At 39.7% G+C, this 22,021-nt stretch overlaps 2 protein-coding genes and 1 long non-coding RNA gene across 3 annotated transcripts; all 3 read left to right on the forward strand.

Moving 5' to 3' along the window:
- Window positions 1–371: 371 nt before the first annotated feature.
- On the forward strand, window positions 372–9,837 carry LOC121958121 (neuronal pentraxin-1-like). Its single transcript, XM_042506992.1, has 5 exons — window positions 372–1,031; window positions 5,268–6,075; window positions 6,535–6,785; window positions 8,635–8,814; window positions 9,628–9,837. The coding sequence occupies exons 1-5, from the start codon at window positions 435–437 to the stop codon at window positions 9,835–9,837; spliced, it is 2,046 nt and encodes a 681-aa protein (XP_042362926.1). The 5' UTR covers window positions 372–434.
- A 5,634-nt stretch (window positions 9,838–15,471) lies between these two features.
- LOC121957466 lies at window positions 15,472–17,117 on the forward strand. The gene is made up of 3 exons (XR_006106781.1): window positions 15,472–15,499; window positions 16,031–16,120; window positions 16,959–17,117. It is a non-coding gene; the product is annotated as an uncharacterized LOC121957466 (long non-coding RNA).
- A 68-nt stretch (window positions 17,118–17,185) lies between these two features.
- On the forward strand, window positions 17,186–21,819 carry LOC121958122 (C-type lectin domain family 6 member A-like). The gene is made up of 4 exons (XM_042506993.1): window positions 17,186–17,219; window positions 19,315–19,466; window positions 20,464–20,582; window positions 21,542–21,819. Exons 1-4 carry the CDS (start codon window positions 17,186–17,188, stop codon window positions 21,690–21,692), a joined length of 456 nt encoding a protein of 151 aa, XP_042362927.1. The 3' UTR covers window positions 21,693–21,819.
- Window positions 21,820–22,021: the final 202 nt, after the last annotated feature.

Below are 22,021 nucleotides of genomic sequence, written 5' to 3' on the forward strand. Positions count from 1 at the left end.
GCCAAGAAATGTTGCATGAAACCATACGGTTGTCTTGAAGGCAAACAGCTTAAAAGGTCTGGCAGCACCCTTGGAATATTGCTTTTGAGTTTGTGCTGCTGGTCCTCTTAAAAGATTTTGTATGCTGTCTAAGAGGAAACTTTGTTTGCGATTTTCCTGTTGACATGTTTTGCCTCACAACCTTTCAGTTCAATGCCTATGACCTTCATTCATGGTCACAAAAAAGCTAAGGCCTCGGAGGAGTGTCATTCGTCAAGGAATAACTTTGACTCAGGCCAAATATGGCCAGAGACGTCAGCCCTCTGAGTCTCATGCCTCTGTCTGCAAGACACCAGCAATGGGTTGGAGCCTCTCTGGGCTTCATCCTCCCTTTCTTTCCCCTACGTTCTCTAATTTTCTACTACTTCCTGTCATGTGCAGCAGCAACAGGAAGTATGCCTGGCATAGAGTATGATTATGGCATTAGCCCCAAATTTGTTTGCACGCCAATCCCCCCAGAAGCAGACCCCAGCTGCTACTCCCCACCCAGTGTGCCCCATGGACCGAGCACTAACAGCCACACAAACGGCCACAACGGCAGCAGCCGGAGAGGCATGATGTCAGACGAGGCCAAAGCCACCATCTTGCACCTGCGCGAGAGCCTTGTGAGGCAAAAGGAGACCATCCTGGACCAGCGGGAGACCATCAGGGAGCTCACCGCCAAGCTCACCTTGTGCGAAGGCTTCGGTGGTCACCATGGTACTGATCACCATGACAACCATCGCGACAACCATCACGATACCCATCATGACAATAACCATGATGGCCACCATGATGACCACCATGGGCATCACAGCAACCACCATACACCATCATCGTCACACCACGGGCCTTCTGCGTACCACAGTAACGATCACCACTACTCCCACGGCAGCCACAGGTCAGACCCCCACCACAGGAAGGGCTCATCATATGGAAAACACAGCTCCTTCTCCCCTGAACAGACAGGCAAAACACTGCAGACACTGAAGGAGAGGCTGGAGAGCTTACAGGTGAGTGCAAAAATCTGACTTGCATGTTCAGAGAAAAGGCTTTTTTGCATCACCAGTGGGAATTAACCATCAAACAACCAAAATAAGCAAGGTTTGACCAATGCCAGGACAGTACTGATAGATGGATATTTTTGAGGTTTAGAGTTCCATCTTAATGGTAGCTTCTACTAATGCATTCTCACTCCCAACTCTTGGTCTGTGACCCTACAGGTCAAACTATGGTGCTAGAGGGATGACATGTCATTTTCCACTTGTTATATGGAATGGTAAATGGTAAATGGACTGCACTTGTATAGCGCTTTTCTAGTCCTCCAACCAATCAAACCACTTCTACACTACATGTCACATTTACACACACATTCACACCCTGGAGGCCGAGGCTACCACGCATGGTGCCACCTGCCACCATTCATACACACTCACACACCGATGGTGCAACATCAGGAGCAATTTGGGGTTCAGTATCTTGCCCAGGGATACTGGAGGTCTGGGATCAATCCTCTGACCTTCTAATTAGAGGACAAGCTTGATTCTGCTAGGCTATGCTGGAGTTCACCACTCACAGCTAGTATACAGGGCACTTTGTGCAGCATTTAAAACACCTCATGTCACTCAGAGAGTGTGTCTATCTTCCTTCAGCCCTAAGTTCTCCAAGAACAGTACCCTAGCCAATGAGGTTGTTTTCTTACATGTTTTTGTTTGTCCATTAGTCTTTCTGTTATCAATATTGTTAGCACAATATCTCAAAAGACAGATTTTAACATAGACAGTCTTAACCCTAACCCAGTTACAGAACGGCCAGCTTTGATATTGAGGGAACAAAGAGCCAATATTGGATGAAAATAAGTTCATGAAGGAACATGGGTCCTAAATAGAAATGGAAAAAGTGCACAAGGGAACATAGGGCGTAATTTGGGAGGGAAAATAAATTCTCGAGGGAAGCATGTAGAAAGTTCAGAAAGTACATTGGCCATGACCGATGGCCAAATGGCCAAACAATCTAAGGTCTGCTGTCAGATGTTTATTGTTTACTTGTTTAAATTATGGTACTATTCAAATAGGACAGATGATTGGTGTATTTTTTACTAACACAATGATACTACCTCCGAGGTTCAGTGATCCAAATTGATTCCCACAGAAGCTGTTACATCTTTTTATGACTTAACTCCAAGAGTTTTTTCTCTTAACTATACAAAAATGCCACAGGGCCTGGAAAGAAACAGCTCTGCCTCCTATCTGCAGATATTCATATGGATGTAATTAAAGTGCTAATATTTCAGGTGAAAAGGGTAACCATTCTGTGAGAGTTCCCGAAGGAGGACTTCCTAGTCCTGTGCCATGCAAACATTTTTACATTCTTAGTAATGTGTCTGCAAGGAGAGGCTGAACAGTCTGCAGGGACGTGGAAGTCTATCAAAGGTTTGACTTAATTGGGGTCATGTCTTGCGTCATTAAGAGTCACAAGCTCGGTGATGTCCGTGGCCAAAATACTCGATGAAAGATACGCTTTGTGAAGACATGGTAACCCATAGGATTCTGTTTGTGCTCTCTGAATTAAAGGCTTTTTTCATTAATTATTCATATTTTCATCTTTAAAAAAAGTACTTTCAGTGGCATATGTGTAGTTTTGGAAGAAATGCAAACATTTTACATAAGATTCAAAGTTGGTGGAAAAACACGCACATCTAGAACCGCCCACAAATCATTGTCAGACACAAGCTGCCAACAACACTGATATCACAGCTGTCTGTTGTCTCTGAGCCATTAGAAGCCCATATCCTCTCAGTGTTGTTCCGGCTCTGGATCCCCCTGTTGGATATCAGTGGCCAAGCATGAGCTCACACAGGAAGCTACTGTAAGTTGATTAGGCCTCACCTCTGACCTAAACCAACCCTTGTGTTCAACTATCACATGTTGCAGTGAAGCTTAGAGGAAGACAGAGGCTTCTAAGAGAGAGATCATCAGATCACACTATTGTTATTTGTACATTTGTCATCGGGCAGTCCGGAGAAAGACAAATATACTTCCATCAGAGCTCTTTCAGAAAGTCCCGATGTTAGGTTTCATTACTATCATGGCGATGCTCTGTTCCTTTTGGAAAACGTTGACGAGGGAGAGTAGCAGGCAAAGTGTTACACTCAAGCCTCTTGTTTCCAATTTCCAATTTAAAAAGGGCTTTTAATGAATGGATTCGGTTTTAATGAGAAAAAAGTTTGTCTCACCTTTGTTGTTGGTCCTTTTAAATTTTGATTTTTTAAAAAACATTTTTTTTTTCTTTTTTCTTTTTTTTATAAAAAATGGTTTTACAAGGGGCTTTAATTAAGCAACTTGGGTTTTAATGAGGAACTTTTAAAGTTAACACTTAAAGCCTCCCTGTGCCTATGCCCCTCGCAGCGCTCATATAGAGTGCTGTGTTTTAACTGTTGAATTTGAGAAAAAGGAGTGGTAGATTAGAATCAGCATTTGCACCTTTAAGGATTTATTTCCTCTGTGGAAACCAGGCCAAGTATGTCAACTTTGTATGCCAAAAATACTGGGAACTGGGAAAAAAAAAAAAAAAACACTTTTTAACTTGATTTTTATTTCAGTGTGAGCAACAAAGCACCAAATCAGTGCTCACTGGGAACCTTTGTAACTGTTGTGGAGGCTCTCTGAAAATTAATTCAAATTTGTCCTTTCACAATGTGGTTCCACTGTGTCACTTGTGTTACATCATTTTATGATGCCGGTGTCACATTGCCAGACTCAACCCCTGCTGCCTGCTGGCCTGTGAAAGCCTCACTATCAGTGCAGGTGGTCTCTGGCTCCGTTTAGGGAAAGTGCTGCCAGAAATCCCAGACAATCTCCCTCAAAGGTGTGATAAAACAGAAGCAGAGCCAGGATTTACCTTCCGTCATTCCCTCCTTTAACAGGATGTGTACACCACCAGCCTCTGGCCACGCGCCGAAGGGTGCTAGCCAGCCTCACCTTCAATTAGTTTCATCCTCTCTGACGAGGCTATTAATCGTGGCGTGCGCTGGCAGGGAACAAAGCCGGATTTGCTGGTGAGGAAGACAAGGATGAGCGAGGGAGAGGAGGGAGGGGCGGAAACTATTCCCCTGCAACTTTAAATGCCATTCCATAATTCTTATTTATTCACTACAAATTTACTGCAAAGGACTTCAGACTCTTTATTGTAGTAATTTTCTTCAAGCTCAGAGGTTGTTAAACTTTACACACTTAATTCTTGACCTTGAAATGTAGTTTAACAAAACAATACCGTCTCATGGTCCACTTACTGGCTTTCTCTGTATGCTGCACCCTCATCAGCATCGAGTTTGCTCATTTGTCATTTTTAGTACCTCTTGTCCATGTCCATTTTTATGTGTTGAAGTTACTGAGGGGTCCCGTGGATATGTTTTGGAATGGACTAAGAGGGGGAATATAAGAGCGTCAAGCAAAGGCTCCACTAATTGATCTTGATGATGATAAAAGTACTCCTATAGCAGGAACTATCTGCAGAGGGAAATAAAAAGTAAAATAGTAGCACCAACACATTCTTATTCAAAGTCATCAGATATCGGCACTTAGTCAGTGGCATTTATTTCTACATATTACACAATGGGTACCCTCCTCCATCACTTGTTGACATTCTGGGATTGGGTGCCAATTAACTTACAACTTTGGTAAAATCTCTTGCATTAATTTCCTTGTGCAACAAAAGTATGTGTTTAGGTTTGGGGAAAAAACTTTTTTGTTTGGCTCAAAATTTGTACAGGAAGCAAACAGCGGGGTCCCAGGTGAAAGTCCAGGCTTTGTTGGACCCATTCACCATCACTCCTTATATTATGTTGTTACCGGCTGCATCTCAATGTGACACAGTCCATGGCGTATCATACTGCCATGACAGATGCCACCCAGCCACACTAAAAACTGACGCCGTTGGCCGGCGTATCATACCACCACCATTGGTGGCTTTTGACGCTGGTGTCTTATGCCAAAGTCACTTCCCCAAGCAGTGGTATTTGACAACTTTGGAATGAGAATAGGCTGGTAGATGGAGGTAGGCTTGGTGATTAAAAAATGTTAAAATATTGCGAAGTATAAAAGTTAAACAAATAAGTTTATGCCATTGGTATAAGGTTAAATCATAACTTATTTTTATCATAACATGAGTACACCACTGAAGCCATGATCTGATTTATATGTATTCATGTGTTAAGTGAAATCCTGACTGATGTGTTTGTGCTTCTGCAGGCCAGAAACTCCTCCAGCTCGTACTCCAGCTCCCTGAGGGAACTCCTCCAGCGAAAGATCACTGCCCTGGAGGACCAGCTGCACAGCTACTACCGAGATCACCATGACTACAGTCACCACAACGACCACCATGGTGATCATCATGATGACCACCATGATGACCACCACTCCGACCATCACGGCAGCAGCCACCACAACGACCATCACGATGATCACCATGATGACCACCATAGCAATGGCCACCGTCCCAACGACCACGATGACCATCATGGTAATGGTCACCGTAACGACCACCATGATGACCATCGTGGAAATGATCACCATGATGACCACCGTGACAGCCATCATAACAACCACCACAGTAGCCACAGGAACAGCCATCGCGGCAGTCACCATAATCGTCATCACGACCACCACTACGACTGGCACCACAGCCGGTATCGTGGTCACTATGGCAACCATCACAGCTACCACCATGACGGCCATCATGATGACCACCACAATGATCACCACGATGACCACTATGATCACCCTGATGATCACCATGACAGCAGTCATCATGATGATCACCACGACTATCATCACGGGCCTGACCACCACGATGACCACCACGATGACCACCACGATGACCACCATGATGACCACCACGGCAATGACCACCATGACAACCCCCAAGACAACCATCATGGCAACGATCATCACCCACGGCGGCTTCCTTTCAGCAGCAAAGAGACGACACTGCGGGGCGCGGGACACGGCAAGCTTGAAACTGTGCTCAGTCAATTGCACCATGGCAACAATGACCACGGTACACACACGTGTGCACACACACACACACACACACAGCTACAGTACAGTCTATCATGTAATCATTGTTCATATTTAAATTGTGAAGTGATGATTAGCCAGTATTTAACTCAAAGAAAACGCCACAGGTCAAAAATAAAACCTAACAGGTCAACTAACACTGAGACTTTGTTTTCGATTGTATCAAAATGGATGGCTTAAATCTAGATAGTGATAGAAGTCATTTTGCGGGGGTTTTCAGGATCACAAAAAAATATTTACTGATTTACAGATGTCTCTTTCCCAATGTAAGTCAATGGGGAAAAGTATTTCTGGGCCTGTGGGCATCACCCACTCCGACAGTGTAATTCCACTTTTGGCCACTATGTAAAATTTGTATCAGAGCCTGGTGCACTTCCTGGGGGTTTGATCTCCCCAAATTATTGACCTGAATCTAATTCTGCACTCTCTGTCCGACTAGGAACCCACAAGAAGCTAAAGAGTCCCAACGCTTTCCTGCTTGACTTTCCCATGAAGACCAACTACATGTATGGCAGGATGAAGCGGTCAGTGGTCAACGAAATCTTCGCCATGACCATCTGCCTGTGGTTGAAGGCAGGTGCAGGTCCCGGCCTCGGTACTCCCTTCTCCTACGCCGTGGCTGGACAAGCTAATGAGCTGGTGCTCATTGAGTGGGGCAGCAACCCCATGGAGCTGCTAATCAATGACAAGGTAAAAACAATGCAATGAAATAAATTGTACAGCATCAAGTGCCGGAAAATGCTGACAAAAATAGATCCAAACACTAAAACTCTTTGTTGAAGCTTTGACAAATGAAACTAAGCTGACAAAGCTCCACTTTGTGTGGTGGTCCCTGCTGATTCTGCTACAGAAAACATAGTGTTGCTGTATATATAATGATTAAATACTAACAAACATCTATGAAGATGCTAAAGAAAGGTTTTCCAGTTAAAAAGCTGCTTCTGTGATCTCCTTCAGCAACACTGTAGGTCTCAAATATTCATGCCCTGGAGTTTTACTAATCTTGCCCACACAATGAGGTGTGATAGTCACAACTCAGACAGGTCAGCGTCACCTCATCAGTGGAGGCCAGAGCTACAAGGAGAGTGCCATGACGTCAGACTTTGCACAGTATTTGCCATGTCATGCTCTCCTGTCACGAGATAGTCAGATTACATTTTCAGTCGTAATTTGCATACACAGTCTAAAATGAAATGGATAGAGAGGCACATTTTGGGTGCAAGTGTTTTATCACAAAACATACCAATGTCTTTTGATTTGATTTGAATTATTTATTTTAAACATGTAAAAAATAGAGAAATTATTACACAAACAAAAAAGAGAAAGTAATAATTACAGTAATTACAGTGGCATGAAGACAAAATAGGTGTCAACTGCTTCATGAAATGGTCTATTTTCTAAGGTATTAACACCCTTTTATCCTGGTTCTGTATATTAAAAGCTTGGCTATGACATAGACACATGGTTGGCATGCAACACCTCAAAAAAGTAACTAGTAGAATGGCCATGGTAAGTAAAAGGTTTTTGCTTAAAATTTCGAGTCTACTAATACCATGTGGAAAGAAAGACAGTTGGACAGCTTGTATTCATTCCTACAAGTTTGATGCTGCTGATTATAAGGGAGCCCAGTCAGAAAATGTTGGCACTGTACATTTCTGCAAGCCATGGATGCTTAACATTCACTTGTTTTTTGGTGCCACAACAATGTTTCAAAAGTGATTTAGTACATAAGCTGATTTTGTCATCTGGAGGTGACTAAAAATTTAGTTTTATATGCTACATTATGATGTACAAATGTAAGGTATCCTTGGTTTACAGAAACATAAAATGCCAACATTTTTTTTTGTTGACTGGACTAGTTAAGATAATTAAAGAAGATAACTTGAAGCTTGAGAAAATGTGTCTGTATCTGTGCATCAAAAGCATTAAGATGTAACTGGACGTTTTGCAGATTTTCTTTTTGCCATTTCTCCAACAATAGGTGGAGAACCTTCTGACTTGACACTTTATGATTTTCTGACCTTGTATACCGATGGATGACACACAAATTATTCAATTATTCTATTAGCCTTCTTATCTTTCATTCTCCGAAAAGCTGATAACGGAAGGCAGACTTTTGTCTTCTTCCCCTCCTGGCCCCGGCCCTGTGAGCAGTCAGCTCAACAAACAAATCAACAAAGCAATTAATCTGATTATCGTAATTGATTGGCCTAATTGTCTGTAGCAGTGACATTACCAGGAGGAATGAACGTTCATGTTCACTTTTTTCTAGTCACTAGACACTTGGCAGTCATCAAACTGATCAATGACACAAATTGGAGATTAATCTCAGTCTGCAATTAATTTTAGGAGTTTATGAGATTCTGATATTGTACAGATCCACTATAAATCCCTACATCAGTGAGCACGTGCATGTGAAGCTGTGACGGACTGATGTTTGGGGGAACAAGAAGCTAATCAGGGTGAAGTCTGTACTCTAAGTCAGATCAGACTTTGTCTTCACCTCTGATGGTCTGTCCCTGTCTGCCTGTGCGTTTAGGCGGTGACATTGCCCATAACCATGACAGATGGGAAGTGGCATCACGTGTGCGTGACGTGGACAACACGCGACGGTGTCTGGGAGGCCTACCAGGACGGAGTGAAGAAAGGTTCGGGGCAAAATCTGTCAGCCTGGCACCCCATCAAACCAGGAGGGATCTTCATCCTGGGCCAGGAGCAGGTGAGGCATTCAGTGTGCTTTCTTTACAGTATGTATTTAAAACTGTAAATGGATACAGTAACCATGCACAGACAATGTCAAAAGAAGAAATCTCCAAAAAAATACTGGTGTTGAACATATAAATTGTTGCCATGGTGTCAGCTGAATTGAGCCATAATCTTATGAACTGTGAAAGCTCACACTTAGATGTTCACTTAGATGTTCCCACTAAAGATGGAAGTATTTATTTTCTCCGTGTACACGGATCTGCAAAAACATAAACGCTGTAGTATGCATGCCAGGCCAGTAGTTGGAGGTGTAACTTTGTAATGACACACCATGTCATTACAAAGTGGTGAGTGTGAACAAATAAGATGGTGATTACATGCACAAGAACCAACAGGGTTAATAAACTCAGTAAAGTCAGCAGCACAAACACAGCTCCACCAGTCCGCCATTGTTGTTATTGTTGTCCTCCTGTTTCTGCATGACTATTTGTCTGAAAGGTAATGCGCATGTGCAAAGTGCAGCCAGGATATCCCCGTTCTCACAGGATCAGTGCATTGCCAGTTTACACAGTGACAGAGGGGGTGGCATTTTCAAAAAAATTACACTCTGGAACCTGGCTTTAAAGGTCTGTGTTTTCAGACTAGTTCATGTTGTCCCATCATATTGGGGAGAAGGCCGATGTCTCTTCAGCCGACATCTCCAACACTCGTCAGCTCACACAAAACAGTCTAAGACTGATAAATAGCACTACAGATAAGGGGAAAAATCTGTATTTAATATTAAGTCTATCAAACATTTTAATCTGTTTTTTTCTGTTCCTCTCAGGACACAATGGGAGGTCGCTTCGACGTCACACAGTCCTTCATAGGAGAGCTGTCTGACCTCCAGTTCTGGTCCAGAGTCTTGCCGCCCAGCGAGATCTACAGCCAGGCCACCTGCGGAGGCCACCTCACTGGTGATGTCATCTCCTGGACCGAGGATGCAGTGGAGCTCCATGGAGGGCTCACCGAGCTCCCCTTTGACCCCTGCCACTAAGGACTGATGCTGGAGCCTGGAAAAACAGAGCCGTAGCATCATCATCCCAACATTTTCCATTACATCCCCCTGTCAGAAATAGGTGGAGAGCAGGGAAATGTTATTTTGTCATGGATCAAAGATGGGGAAAGATTTATGTCATTGCTTGCTGTGATTGCAAGGTCAGCCACGGGCAACAGACAGAGCAGGAGCTATTTTGCTTTTTTTTTTCTAAATATTTTTTGCCATTCCTGTCAGATCTTTCTGCCTTCTCCACCTACTCCCTCACTTCCCCGCTCCAACGCTCTCAGCAGGACAACTTTAAAAGCTCCAAAGAGCGCAGGGCTTTGGATTTACCAGCTGTGTGGTCATGACTACGGCCGCTCTGAGGGATCCAACACACATAATAGGATTTCACTCCATCAGTACAGGTCCAAAGGTTGCTTGTTGCCACCAGCTCGCCTGCACTAGCTCATTTTGTTTAGTATGTGAGCAACATAAACACTACAGGAGGTGAAAGAGTGGCTCAGAGGCACAGGATACAAATAAAGCCACATGGAGACCTGAGCCGTGATGACTCAGACGCATTGCTGCAGATTGGTTTGTGGAGACAAAGGAATAATGCTGTTGCAGGACTTTTTTTCATCGTAGGTTTGAATGTTTTCGAATAAGGCACAATCTACTGGTGTCGATTTTGCACAGTGAGACTTTGGCAGACTGTTTTATACTAGTATTTCATATTGAAACTTTATGGCAGGCTTTTTTTTTTTGTAGAAAGAAAACAGCTTTTGTGGCAAAAAAAAAATATCAATGTATATGTGTTCTTTATAAGGATAAAATTACATTATGTCTATAAAGTTTTAATGTAAAAAAAAAAATATGTGTCTATCTGTAAGGGAATCTGAACTGGGAACTGACAGGCCAGAAAAAACTGATCAGTATCAAAAGTTGTTTGTTACAACAATATGTTTTTTCAATATCTTTAAATGCTATTTTAATATATTAACAAGATATTTTCATGATGTAACAAAAAAAGTTGTTTGTTAAAACAAGACATTTTTCAAGTTTTTACAAGATACTGTCATGTCATAACATGAACAAAGTTTTTCACATTTTTATAAGACATTTTCATGGTATGACAAGATGTTTTTCAGGTTTTTATAAGATGTTTTCATGTCATAGCAAGAAAATTTCTTGTAAAAAAAAGGCATATTGTTCACATTACAACAAGATGCATTTTATGTTTATACAATATGTTCTCATGTTATACCAAGAAAAATGTCTAACAATATATTTTTCACATTTTAATGGGATATTTTCATGTTAAAACAAGATGTTTTTAAAAGATATTTGCATGTTATAGCAAGATTGTTTCTTCGATAACAAGATATTTTAGTGTTATAACAATATGTTTCATATTATTACAAGAAAGATATCTTGTTAAAACATATTTTGTACAGGATATTTTCATGAATAACAAGATGTTTTCATATTATATAAAGATATATTTTGTTTTAACAAGATCTTTTAATGTTATAGCAAGAAGATTTTGTTGTTAAAACAATATTTTGTCACATTTTTACTTGATATTCTAATGTTTTTTCATGTTGTAACAAGATGAGGTTTTTTTTTACTTTTAATATATATTTTAACAAGAAACTTTTCTTGTTATAACATTAAAAAATCTAGTTATTGCATTACAATATCTTGTAAAAATGTGACAGTTTTCATGTTATCTGATACTGATCAGGGTTTTTTTTTTTTTTTTCTGGCCCGGTAGTTCTGCACTTCTGTAAATCTGCTTCTCTGCCCAAAAGTTGGCCGTTACGTAAGAACACTGTGGCTCAATGTCAGACATGACACGTTACGGCCACGGGCCACCTGACTGCAGCGGCACAGTGTTAACTCAACATGTCACTGCAGATGTCTCCTCGGCCATCGGTGGCTTACAGCAGGATTTACCTGTGGACGACTGATCTGATCCTGCCTATTTCCAACCAGCTCAAACCACATGGCAGAGTCAGACACACACACACACACACACACACACACACAAATACAAGCTCAGAGAAGATGAAGAGGTGAAAGGAGGCATTGTTGATCTCTGTTCGTAGCTGCACCTTCATGTTTTTATAACAAAAGAGTTTTTTGTACATGTAAATTATATCAGATAGTCTGTTTTTAATTTATTAAAACATTTATTATTGTTTGTAAATAAGTAAATAGCACTTTCTAACCCCCATGTTAACCCTGTGGTTGTTTGTAAAGCACATCTTTGGGACTAAACTGCTTATTATTTGTTTATTATAACCCCATCTCCTCTGAGTTAAACTCAGAGACGGCGGACTCTCTTCCTTGGTAGTAAAAAGGGGTATCTGTTGTTGCCATGGTAATAGTATCTCTCAGCATCAGGACCACATCATCGCACTACAGCTGTAAATATCTGCAAACTGTTTCTCCGACTGTAATGCCAAGACGAGCAGCACTTTAAAACCATGCTCCTGTTTTCCTCTCATGATAGCGGGCCAAATGCATGACATTTGTTTCATATGTTTCTTCTCTTATTGTTGAATAGACTTGAATTTATACACCTCCTCCTTTTAACGAACTGTGTAGTTTGTAAGCAGAATGTTGACACATGTAAAAAATAAGATATATGCTTAAAGACTTGCTTGTTCTCGCCTTTGGTGTACACTGTAATGTATATTAGGGTTTTTTTGTTATGTTTATTCTTGTGTCTTTGACTGTAAATATTAAAAGTATTACAGTGTGGTCAGTCAACAGTCCCTCCCTCATGTGTAAGCCAAAACTATAAACTGAAAAAAAAAAGGACTGTAAACGCTGTCAAATATTTGTAAAGATAACAGGATTTTGAATAAAACTATTAAAAATATTTTATGAATTCAAACCCGGCTACACACGCATATCTTTGAACAACCTCGTACTGTGTGATTATATGGTATTTGCATGTTGTTTTGTTTGTGACTGACAAATTTCAAATTTGTCTGACATTGTGTACACTCTAACCAATTCCTGTGAGGGAGGGGGATTTGATTTTCCCCAACCAATCACATGTAGCATAACAGCATACGGTTGTGATGCACTGAAGAAGTGGAGTCTGCACAGTGTTTGACAGTGATTGTAGCTGGGAAACACGCTGGATTGGCCAGTAAATTTCAGTGGCGAGAGCAGCATACAGTATATGTCACCATAACCACATGGCCCATATAAACACAGTCAAGGCTTGACAACAATGTCAGTCCTGCCTGTGGTGGCGATTGGCTTATTGAGTGTTGCTCACTGGTTGTTGTTTTTCATTTATTTGTTTATTTATTTACAGAAATAGACAGATGAAAGTTCATTATACATTATGCCCACTTCCTCTACCCACCCAAGCCTACCCTCCACAACCACCCTCCACCCCCACGACACGACTGATTAAAGAAAATATTTATTAATATTATTTTAAAATAATATCATAATTTAATAATATTTCAAAGGTTTACATGACTTGACAGACATTTTCATCATAAGAAAGTGTGCCGTATTGCATCACAGTTTTCACTGGAGATCTAAACAATAACACACATAAACACAAACGACAAATGCATTTTAACATTATCAACCATTATCTTTTTTTATTGTAACTGAGAAACTTGTCTCATGGACCCAGGCAAGTTTCAAACCCAGTCACCAGAATAACTGTTGATATTATATGTTTCTGCAAACCAAGGATACATATCTTTGTATCTTAGTTCATAAGCTGAATCTTTACATTTAAACAACAACACTGTGATTAATGTCAGGTTAGACTTAGGCACCAAAAACCCCTTGGTTACGGTTGGGAGAAGATTATGTTTTGGCTTAAAATACCTGGTTTTGGGTGGCACAATAAACTATCCCAACTGGAAACAAACTGACAGGTTGCAAAACAAAAACAGAAAAAACACCAAAGTCTGGCAGCTAGAAAGCCGATTTTGTTGTTTGTTGGTCTGTAGTCTGGTAGACATTTCGTCTTTTTGTCACACCATCCATCATGCCCTTCAGCTCCTGATTAAAAAGTCAGCTCACGTCACTTTAGAAATGTTAATATAACACAAGCGAAGAAATGTAATGTGTGTGCAGAAACGTGAAATTTTCGTCTAGTGACTGGGCTGTACGAAACATATTACAGTATTGGAGAAATGAAGAACACATAGTGATGGGGAATTCTATTGTGGCTACAACTAAACTTCAGCTGCTGAACTCTCCTGTCTGCTTTGGTTATCAGACCCAGGTGTGCTTTGCATATGGCTGCAGGGGAGCCAGTATTTTCATACGACATACACGCTTCTTCTTTAAACACTAACTGTAGGAACACTTTACCTGCTTTTAGGAAATTAAATAAAATTGTTGCTATTTAAACAGCATAAGAGAAAAAGGCAACACAGCTGCTATGCATTGACTTTACTAAAACAAATGCTCAATGCCTGCTGGACCTCTACTGAATGAAACAAGGGGACTGAACAATGGATCGTCCCTGTTGGAGGAAGAAAACAGGGAACAACCAACAAACAAAGGAAAAAAAAAAAAAAAAAGATTTGATAATTAGAAAAATGTGTTTTGTTACAGCCATGTGTATGCATTTAAACTTGAAATTTTTTACCATTTTTTCTTCATTAAATCCTATTTTTAAACAGCTAATTAAAAGACTTTTCACCTTATGCACAGATCAAGTGCGTTAAGTGGATATTTGGAGTGCTGCAATAATTGTTTTATATTTTACACTTTTTTTACTTTAAAATCAATTACATGCATGGAGTGTGTCAAGTGGCTTTTAGAAGAACGCTGTTGAGTTTTACTTATAACCACATTAGCTGATCATTTCATTAATGAGCTGCTCATTCTGCTTTGAGGATGCTGTGATTAGTTTAAAGGTCCTGTTAAAAACAACAGTGAAAGTGTCCACTTATCCTCAGTGATGTCAGGCCACGCACATAGTTTCTGCTTTATTTATTATTTGCTGAATTGTCCACTTCCCCTTTAGTTAAATTGAATGGTTTTAGTTGTGTTTCAAGCATCAAAATAATATTTTAACACTCAATTTGAACATTTTGTTCCAGAAACAATATCTCAGTTACTCACAATAATCAACAAACCTCGCTGCAGGGGGACGGCTGAAGTCTCAGCAAAATTCCCAAAACTTCAGCAAATAAAACTGAAACTATCTGCATGGCTTGAGTCCACAGGAGGTAAGTGACAATGTGCCAGTGCATTTGGTACAGCTGCAGAGCCTCATGCAACACGCCTATATTTAGACTAGTGCAACAATACCTACATTTACAGGGTTTTTTTATATTTTTAACTGTTTTCTTAAACTGTAGTCATTTTCTCGTGTCCATTCCAACCATTTGTCACATTCATGTGAGGTAACACTCAATAAATATTTCATAAAGTGTTATAGTGTTTAGGAGCATAAAGCCTCCCTCGTCATGGGAAATGTTGTTATTCCAATGAAAACAAAAACATATTTTGTTTAAAATAGCATGATTTATGTGTGGCCATAAGTTTTGTGTTCTACCTTGCCACCTGGTCAATGCATTTCTGCACTGAAGTACCAGACTGTACCTTTAAGTGACATCACTAAAAGGATATGACATCATGTCAGCATTTTAGGAAGTAAAGTTCAAATGCTGGTGAGCTGGTGAGTTTTGATTTTCTCTCAAAACATTTTTCAGTACAGTTTTCTTACAAAGTCTTCTCTGTCTAGCATAACATATCCACCTCACCATGCAAAAAACATGGAGGAAGTATTTTTAAATGCATATAATCTCAATATGTAGTTGTATAAAACATGCTTTTTTCATTTAAAAAGCATACAAAGGGTAGTGTTATTTCTGACCACAGAGTAAATTTAGGGGATATTACTCTTTTACTTTTTTTTAAGTACCTGAGCTTGCAAACTATGTTTTATTGCAGGTCTAAGCAATTCTTTATGCCATAAAATACAAACTTCTATATTTGCTTACAATCAAAAACAGTACATTTTCAAGGTGCAATCTGAACTGTTTCCATAGAATGACTCATTTACTGTTGAACCGATTTAAGTTAACAGACCCTTTGAGTAAATTTGTAGTATTGTAATAAGTCATCACTTTCTGTGTTAAGTTAAAGTGTTATTGTTGTTGTTGTTGTTGTTGTTGTTGTTGTTGTTGTTGTTGTTGTTGTCTCTCAGGCTGGTTGAGTCAGTCCAGTCAGCTGGCTCATTACTTCTCTCTGCTCTGCTTTCTGCTCATCATCATCACTCTGCTTCAGACTCTCTGCTGTGAGTAATTTCTCTAAACCAAACTATTTGCACCTCTGCATATATGAATATTTATTTACACTCTTATTATGATACATTTTACCACAGCACACTCCTGTTACATTCTGTCTATTCGTGCAAATACTGATTTATATAACTTACACTCATACTTTAGGCATATTTTTATCCTTTATTTTAACTTGCAATACTCTAGGTCCTAGATCTAATTTCTCTTTTTTTGTTTTTACTTGTGTAATTATTATTATTGTTGTTGTTGTTGTTGTTGTTGTTATTATTTCATAGATCTCATTCAGTCTGTGACCCAGGTTTTTCACTGGCAACAACCGCTCTACATTTGTTTTACATTTGACGATAAATATCTTCAAACTTATTGAATTTGACAAGGTGTAATAATTATCAGTTGCAACTCTGTAACAACCATCCAGTGTCGTTTACAAACCCATCCATGAGCTGATAAAGTCTTCATCTTCACACTGAAAAATCCAGAATATTCTTTACTGCCGTGCCAGCGGCTGTCATTTTGTCAGAAATGAAGACATCGCTCTTTTCACGTCTTATTTTAGACTCTTCGGCTGAAGGTTTACAGAGAGGATTAACTCTTTATATTTCTTCTGAATGGAGTCATCTTATTTTTTTGTACCTCTGTCAGTCTGCTTTGTTTTCTCCCCCGACACATCCTTTATTATCCCGTATCCATGGAAACAGGTGATGGGACATTGTGTATGTCATTTTCTGCTTTTGTGGTGTGTGTGTGTGTGTGTGTGTGTGTGCGTGTGTGTGTGTGTGTGTGTGTGTGTGTGTGTGTGTGTTTGTGTATGTATGTATGTATGTGTTTCAGTGGTTCAGATCACCGTGGTGTTCCAGTCCCAGTCCACCCTGCAGGAGACCAAACTGAAGGATCTGACACACAGACTGGAGAAGCTCAACCAGTCATATCGCCTCCTGTTCTCCCAGTATCCAGCTCTGAACCAGTACTGCCCAGTCAGCAACTCCACAAGCGGTGGTAAGCGCTGTGTGGGTGTGCTCTTGGAACCAGGGTTGATAAGGGCCCAACCTGACACCAAGATGTCTGCCAAGCTGTTCGAGACCAACAAAACCAGTTTTAATTAATCTAGTCACACTGAGTTTCTAGTTACTACAAAACATGGTTATTTTTTATTGATCCATTGCTGCATTTCCAACTATTTTTGTGCAGCCAAACATGGATGTTTTTTGGCACCCCTTGCCTCGTTTCTAGCCACTTTTGTATTGATAAACTTAGGTGTTTTTTAGCAAACCCACTGTGTTTTTTTTTTGTTTGTTTTTTTTTGACTGAGACATCACTGCATTTTCTACTGGGATAGTGCCACATTGTGATTGTTTTTTAGCATGACATTCCTGTGTTTCTAATGGGGATTGTGCCACATTATAGCCAAAACATGATCTTTTTCTAACTATAACCCAGCTGGTTTTTTGTGCATAAACATTACCACACATTGACCACAGCTTTTTTGAAACATAAAGTTTCAATTTATCTGCTACATAATTACATATAATATAATATAATATAATCGGGATTTGCAGAAACATTCAGTGCCAACAGTTGTTCTGGGGATTGGGCTGATGAAACTGGATCAGGGAAACTGAAATGAATACATTATGGATTCTAAAAAGAAAACCTTTACGTGATTGAATGACCTGCAAATTCAAAGCAATTTGGCACAGAGATTTATGTTACTTTAGGTGTTTGGCATTATTAACTTGGTGAGGATTTACACTAAAATTCCATAGACTTAAAACAACACTTTTTTGACAATTGATTGCATCTGTTTCACCTCATGAACTCCTCGGTTGGGCTCTTTTCACTGCATTAAAGCACGACAGAAAGAAAAATATAAAGTTCTTTCAAAAAAAAAAGCTGACCACAGGAGACTGGTCTGAAATTCAGTGTGGTATTTGTTGTCAATGTTGACTTTCAGTCATTCTGTAGAATCAGATGTGCAGCTGGAAATTGAACACAAGGAATTATTTGCAGAAAATTGTTTGACCGTTTGCAGCTCTGATTTGCATAGTGATTTGCAAAAGTACACGAACCACAAACAGCTCAAGCTTCATTTTGGATTCAGATAACAGGAATTCTCTCTCACTGTAACCACCCAGTGACGTGGACATCAAGCAGTCATTGCACTGAGGCGCATATTTTTCAGTTTAGCCCTAAAATAGTGTTGTAACCCACATTTGTACATTAAAGATGGGGTAGGCAGGTTTTATTTTGGCATTATTGGGGGAAAAATCCCTTAATAAACATGAACATATGTAATTCAAGTGGACTTAGAGAAAACCAGACTTCTGAACAGACTATTGGCTCTGTTTTTTCATGCGTTAGAAAATCTAACCCATGATGGGAGACTTTGGCCAATCACAGGTAATTTCAGAAAGAGAGGACATTCTTATTGGCTTATTGGCTTTTCTACAAATGCCAATACACGTCTACGGTGGCCCCATGTTCAAAACACATCGAGATTTCAGAAAACACATCAGCATGTTACAAATCAAACAAGCATCTCACAAAATCGTAAAATTTTTGAGAAAACAAAACATTTTAGAAAACACTACAACATTTCATAAAATACTTTAGCGTGTCAGAAAACAATACATTTCCTAAAACACCTCAACATTTCAGAAAACAAAACATTTTAGAAAACACTGCAACCTTTCACAAAACTAAAATATTATTTGACAAAACAGTATTTCCCAAAACACGACAACATTTTTCACAAAACAAAACAACATTTGGTGAGACTCACACCAGAAAAGGTAGATGTCTGACCACCCCATCTTTTTTACATTCATGACTTTCACAATTATGCAAAATGTACATCAGTTTATTTAAATCAAACACACAAATCAGCTAACTTGTTCAAAATAAATTTCTTTGGAATACATCTTATTTTGATGTATTATGACTATTGTTTAAATTAAAACAATTGCTTTATGATTTTGTATTTCATACATGAAAGGGCAAGAAAGAACTCATAAAGATGTTTTCGCAGCAGTAAAAAAAACCCTATCGCTGCTGGAAACTGACCCACTCGTGGCATTTATGTTGTGAAAAGGTCATTGTGAGCTTGAAGCGGATTGAAACACACTCTAAGGATATGTTATTTCACCCCTCTTCTTCTTCTCTCTCTCTCTTTCTGTCTTTTCTCACCCAGATCGAGTGTGCAGCCCATGTCCAGTTGGCTGGGCGCCTCAGGGACAGAAATGTTTCCTGTTCAGTCAGGACAGGGCCGACTGGATCAGCAGCCAGTACCGCTGCATGTCACTGGGGGGCGCTGTAGCCATGGTCAGGACAGAGGAGGAACAGGTACATAAACATACACACTTTATTTCTGCTCTGCCTTATCATTTTATTTTTTTATATAATCACTGAACACATTATTGTTCATTTTTATGACATATTTCATCCATTAAGTTAATTATAGGTGTGTTTATATTCCATCATATTTCATATAACCTCACTAGAAACTGTCCCGGCCTCCTTTTTCTTAGTATCTCTGTGTCTTACCCTAAAAAATTGGTGTGATTTTTTTTTTTTTTTAAACATGAAAAAAGGGGGGGGGGGGTGGGGGGATAAGCAACTTGGTAAGAAAAAATCCACAAATTGCAAGAAATCAGTAGATTTTAGAAAATTATTATTTTTTAAAGCTAGGGGAAAATGTCTAGAGATTATTGTTATAATTATCATAAATACATATCTAAAATTATGCCAAAATATTCTTATAATTTTTAAGCACAGTTATTTCCCCTTTTCAGGTAATTTTTTTTGTGTTTTTTTTATTTATTTATTGCCTTTTTGGGGTCATTTCCTCTTCTGTTGCTCAATGCCTTCTTTTCATGTTTTTATAAGAAATCAAGCCAACTTACTCAGAGTTTAAAGGGTTAATTCAGGTGTGTGTTGATTGATTGTGATGAAGAGTTAAATTTATTACTGAATGTGCTCCGGCTAAATTAATATGTACTATTTATTATGCATCTGTCCAGTTGTAAACATTTGAGATGTTTTCCTTGAAATATCAGCCAGAAGGACACGCACACGCACACACACACACACACACACACACACACACACACACACACACACACTATCAATGGAAGAGGTTAAGAATAGATTAAAGACCTCTATGAAATATGGAGACGTCTGCAGGAGCGGTCCTTGCTTGAGGTCATCTGGGGTTTTGTCTTTCACTGTTTTAGTTTAGATATGTTACACACTTTATGTCCTTGATACCGTCTCTAATTAAGATGTAAGTGGGGGAGAAATTAAAACCTTCTATTGGCAGCTTTTTCTGACTGTCTCCCAGGTGTTTCTGTGGAAAAAGGCCCAGAGTCTGAGCCAGGAAGACTCGTACTGGCTCGGCCTAAGGAGCGGTGACGGTGGTTGGCAGTGGAGTGACGGCTCCCCGGTGGAGAGGGGACCGGGGTGAGTGATGACAGGCAGATGGCGAAGGAGGTGGAGGGTTGAACGGGGACAAACGGGGATCCTGAGGTGACAAGACACCACCAGACGCTGATCTCTATTCCTGCAGCCTGAGAGTCTGGTCACATGTCGCTGGGTCACGGGTGAGGACACACAAAGCATAGGTGTAGATTTAGGAGGGGGACACAGGACACTTGGGTCATTTGTCCTCCACATTAAAAACATAATAGTAGCAGAGGACTTTATATTTCACATAATTAAAAACATTGACACCATGGGCGGATCATGAGACAATAAATCCCTGGGCATATAAAAGGCCCCATCACCTGCACAGGAGCAAAGCGGTTTTGCCTCTTTTTGTGTTGTTCTGTGTGCATCTCTTTGCAGCCTTTTTGTGATGTGAAATTTGGGATGTGTGATTCCATGTGAAGCTATTAAAATGAATATGTTCCCCGAAGAAAATTTGTTTTGTTAAGAAAAAAATATACACTATAATTTACACAAAAGAGGCTACTAAATCTACTGAGTCTGTTCAGGTCTAGGGCAAACTTTCCTTATGATTTGAATCTAAAAATATTTTAACAAAATAAAATTTTGGAAAGCAGAGGTTACAAAAGAGCCGACCTTGAAGGAAAAAAAATAACAATAAAATCTACAATGAACAAATAAGACGCAACGGCAAGGAAAATGTCTTGAAATAAAAAACAAATATGTCTAGAAGGTAAAAAGAAAATACAACAAATGAAACTCTCTTATAGTTTAAACCATAAATTTAGACCCCATCGACAACATCCTCTCACTTTGCATATGCCATGATTGCATTTGCCATAATAGGGAGGGGGATTAAAAGACGACAGTGGGCGGCTGTTTTAATTTACTGATGCATTTTCATATGGAGGAGTATTGGTTGCCATGGAAACTGATTAAAGACTTTGGGGCCTTTTTTTCCCATGTCTCTGCAGGTTTTGGGAGCGTGAGCCCGATAAAAAAGACAGCAGCGAGCTGTGCGGTCGACTCACCCCGGGGGACGACTACAGGAGGAGCTGGTTCACCTACAGATGCTCCAACCAGCTGAGGAGGATCTGTGAGCGGAGACAAGCTGCTCTGCAGTGACACAAGAGGAGACAGAAAATATTACAAAGACGCAAAGCAACACCAGATTAGTGTGAAGCAAAGTGTGCAGCTGACTTTTACGTGCTATTAATTTAAATCATTTAGTTGTGCTAATTACAATAATGATAATAATAAACTTAGCTCATTAAAATAATGCTTATTCTTATGTTCATATCTATTCACTTTATTTTTGTTTGTTTTACTTTTGTTGTTGTAGAAATTCATCTTCAGTAGTCCTTATTCACACTTCCCTAAGGATCATTAATATTTAGGTAAAAGACACAACTCACGATGATGATAACTCATCATCAACTCATGATAACCTTTTT

Source organism: Plectropomus leopardus, chromosome 18 (genome assembly GCF_008729295.1).
Source record: "Plectropomus leopardus isolate mb chromosome 18, YSFRI_Pleo_2.0, whole genome shotgun sequence".
Classification (NCBI taxonomy): Eukaryota; Metazoa; Chordata; class Actinopteri; order Perciformes; family Serranidae; genus Plectropomus; species Plectropomus leopardus.

What these genes read in the sequence shown, in the direction of transcription:
- LOC121958121 (XM_042506992.1), top strand. Translation starts at nt 435, where the DNA reads ATGCCTGGCATAGAGTATGATTATGGCATTAGCCCCAAATTTGTTTGC. An exon ending in AGAGGCTGGAGAGCTTACAG is followed by an intron (nt 1,032 to 5,267) that starts GTGAGTGCAAAA and finishes GTGCTTCTGCAG; the next exon opens with GCCAGAAACTCCTCCAGCTC. An exon ending in CCATGGCAACAATGACCACG is followed by an intron (nt 6,076 to 6,534) that starts GTACACACACGT and finishes CTGTCCGACTAG; the next exon opens with GAACCCACAAGAAGCTAAAG.
- LOC121958122 (XM_042506993.1), top strand. Translation starts at nt 17,186, where the DNA reads ATGTCTGCCAAGCTGTTCGAGACCAACAAAACCA. An exon ending in GTTCGAGACCAACAAAACCA is followed by an intron (nt 17,220 to 19,314) that starts GTTTTAATTAAT and finishes TTTCTCACCCAG; the next exon opens with ATCGAGTGTGCAGCCCATGT. An exon ending in CCGGTGGAGAGGGGACCGGG is followed by an intron (nt 20,583 to 21,541) that starts GTGAGTGATGAC and finishes ATGTCTCTGCAG; the next exon opens with GTTTTGGGAGCGTGAGCCCG.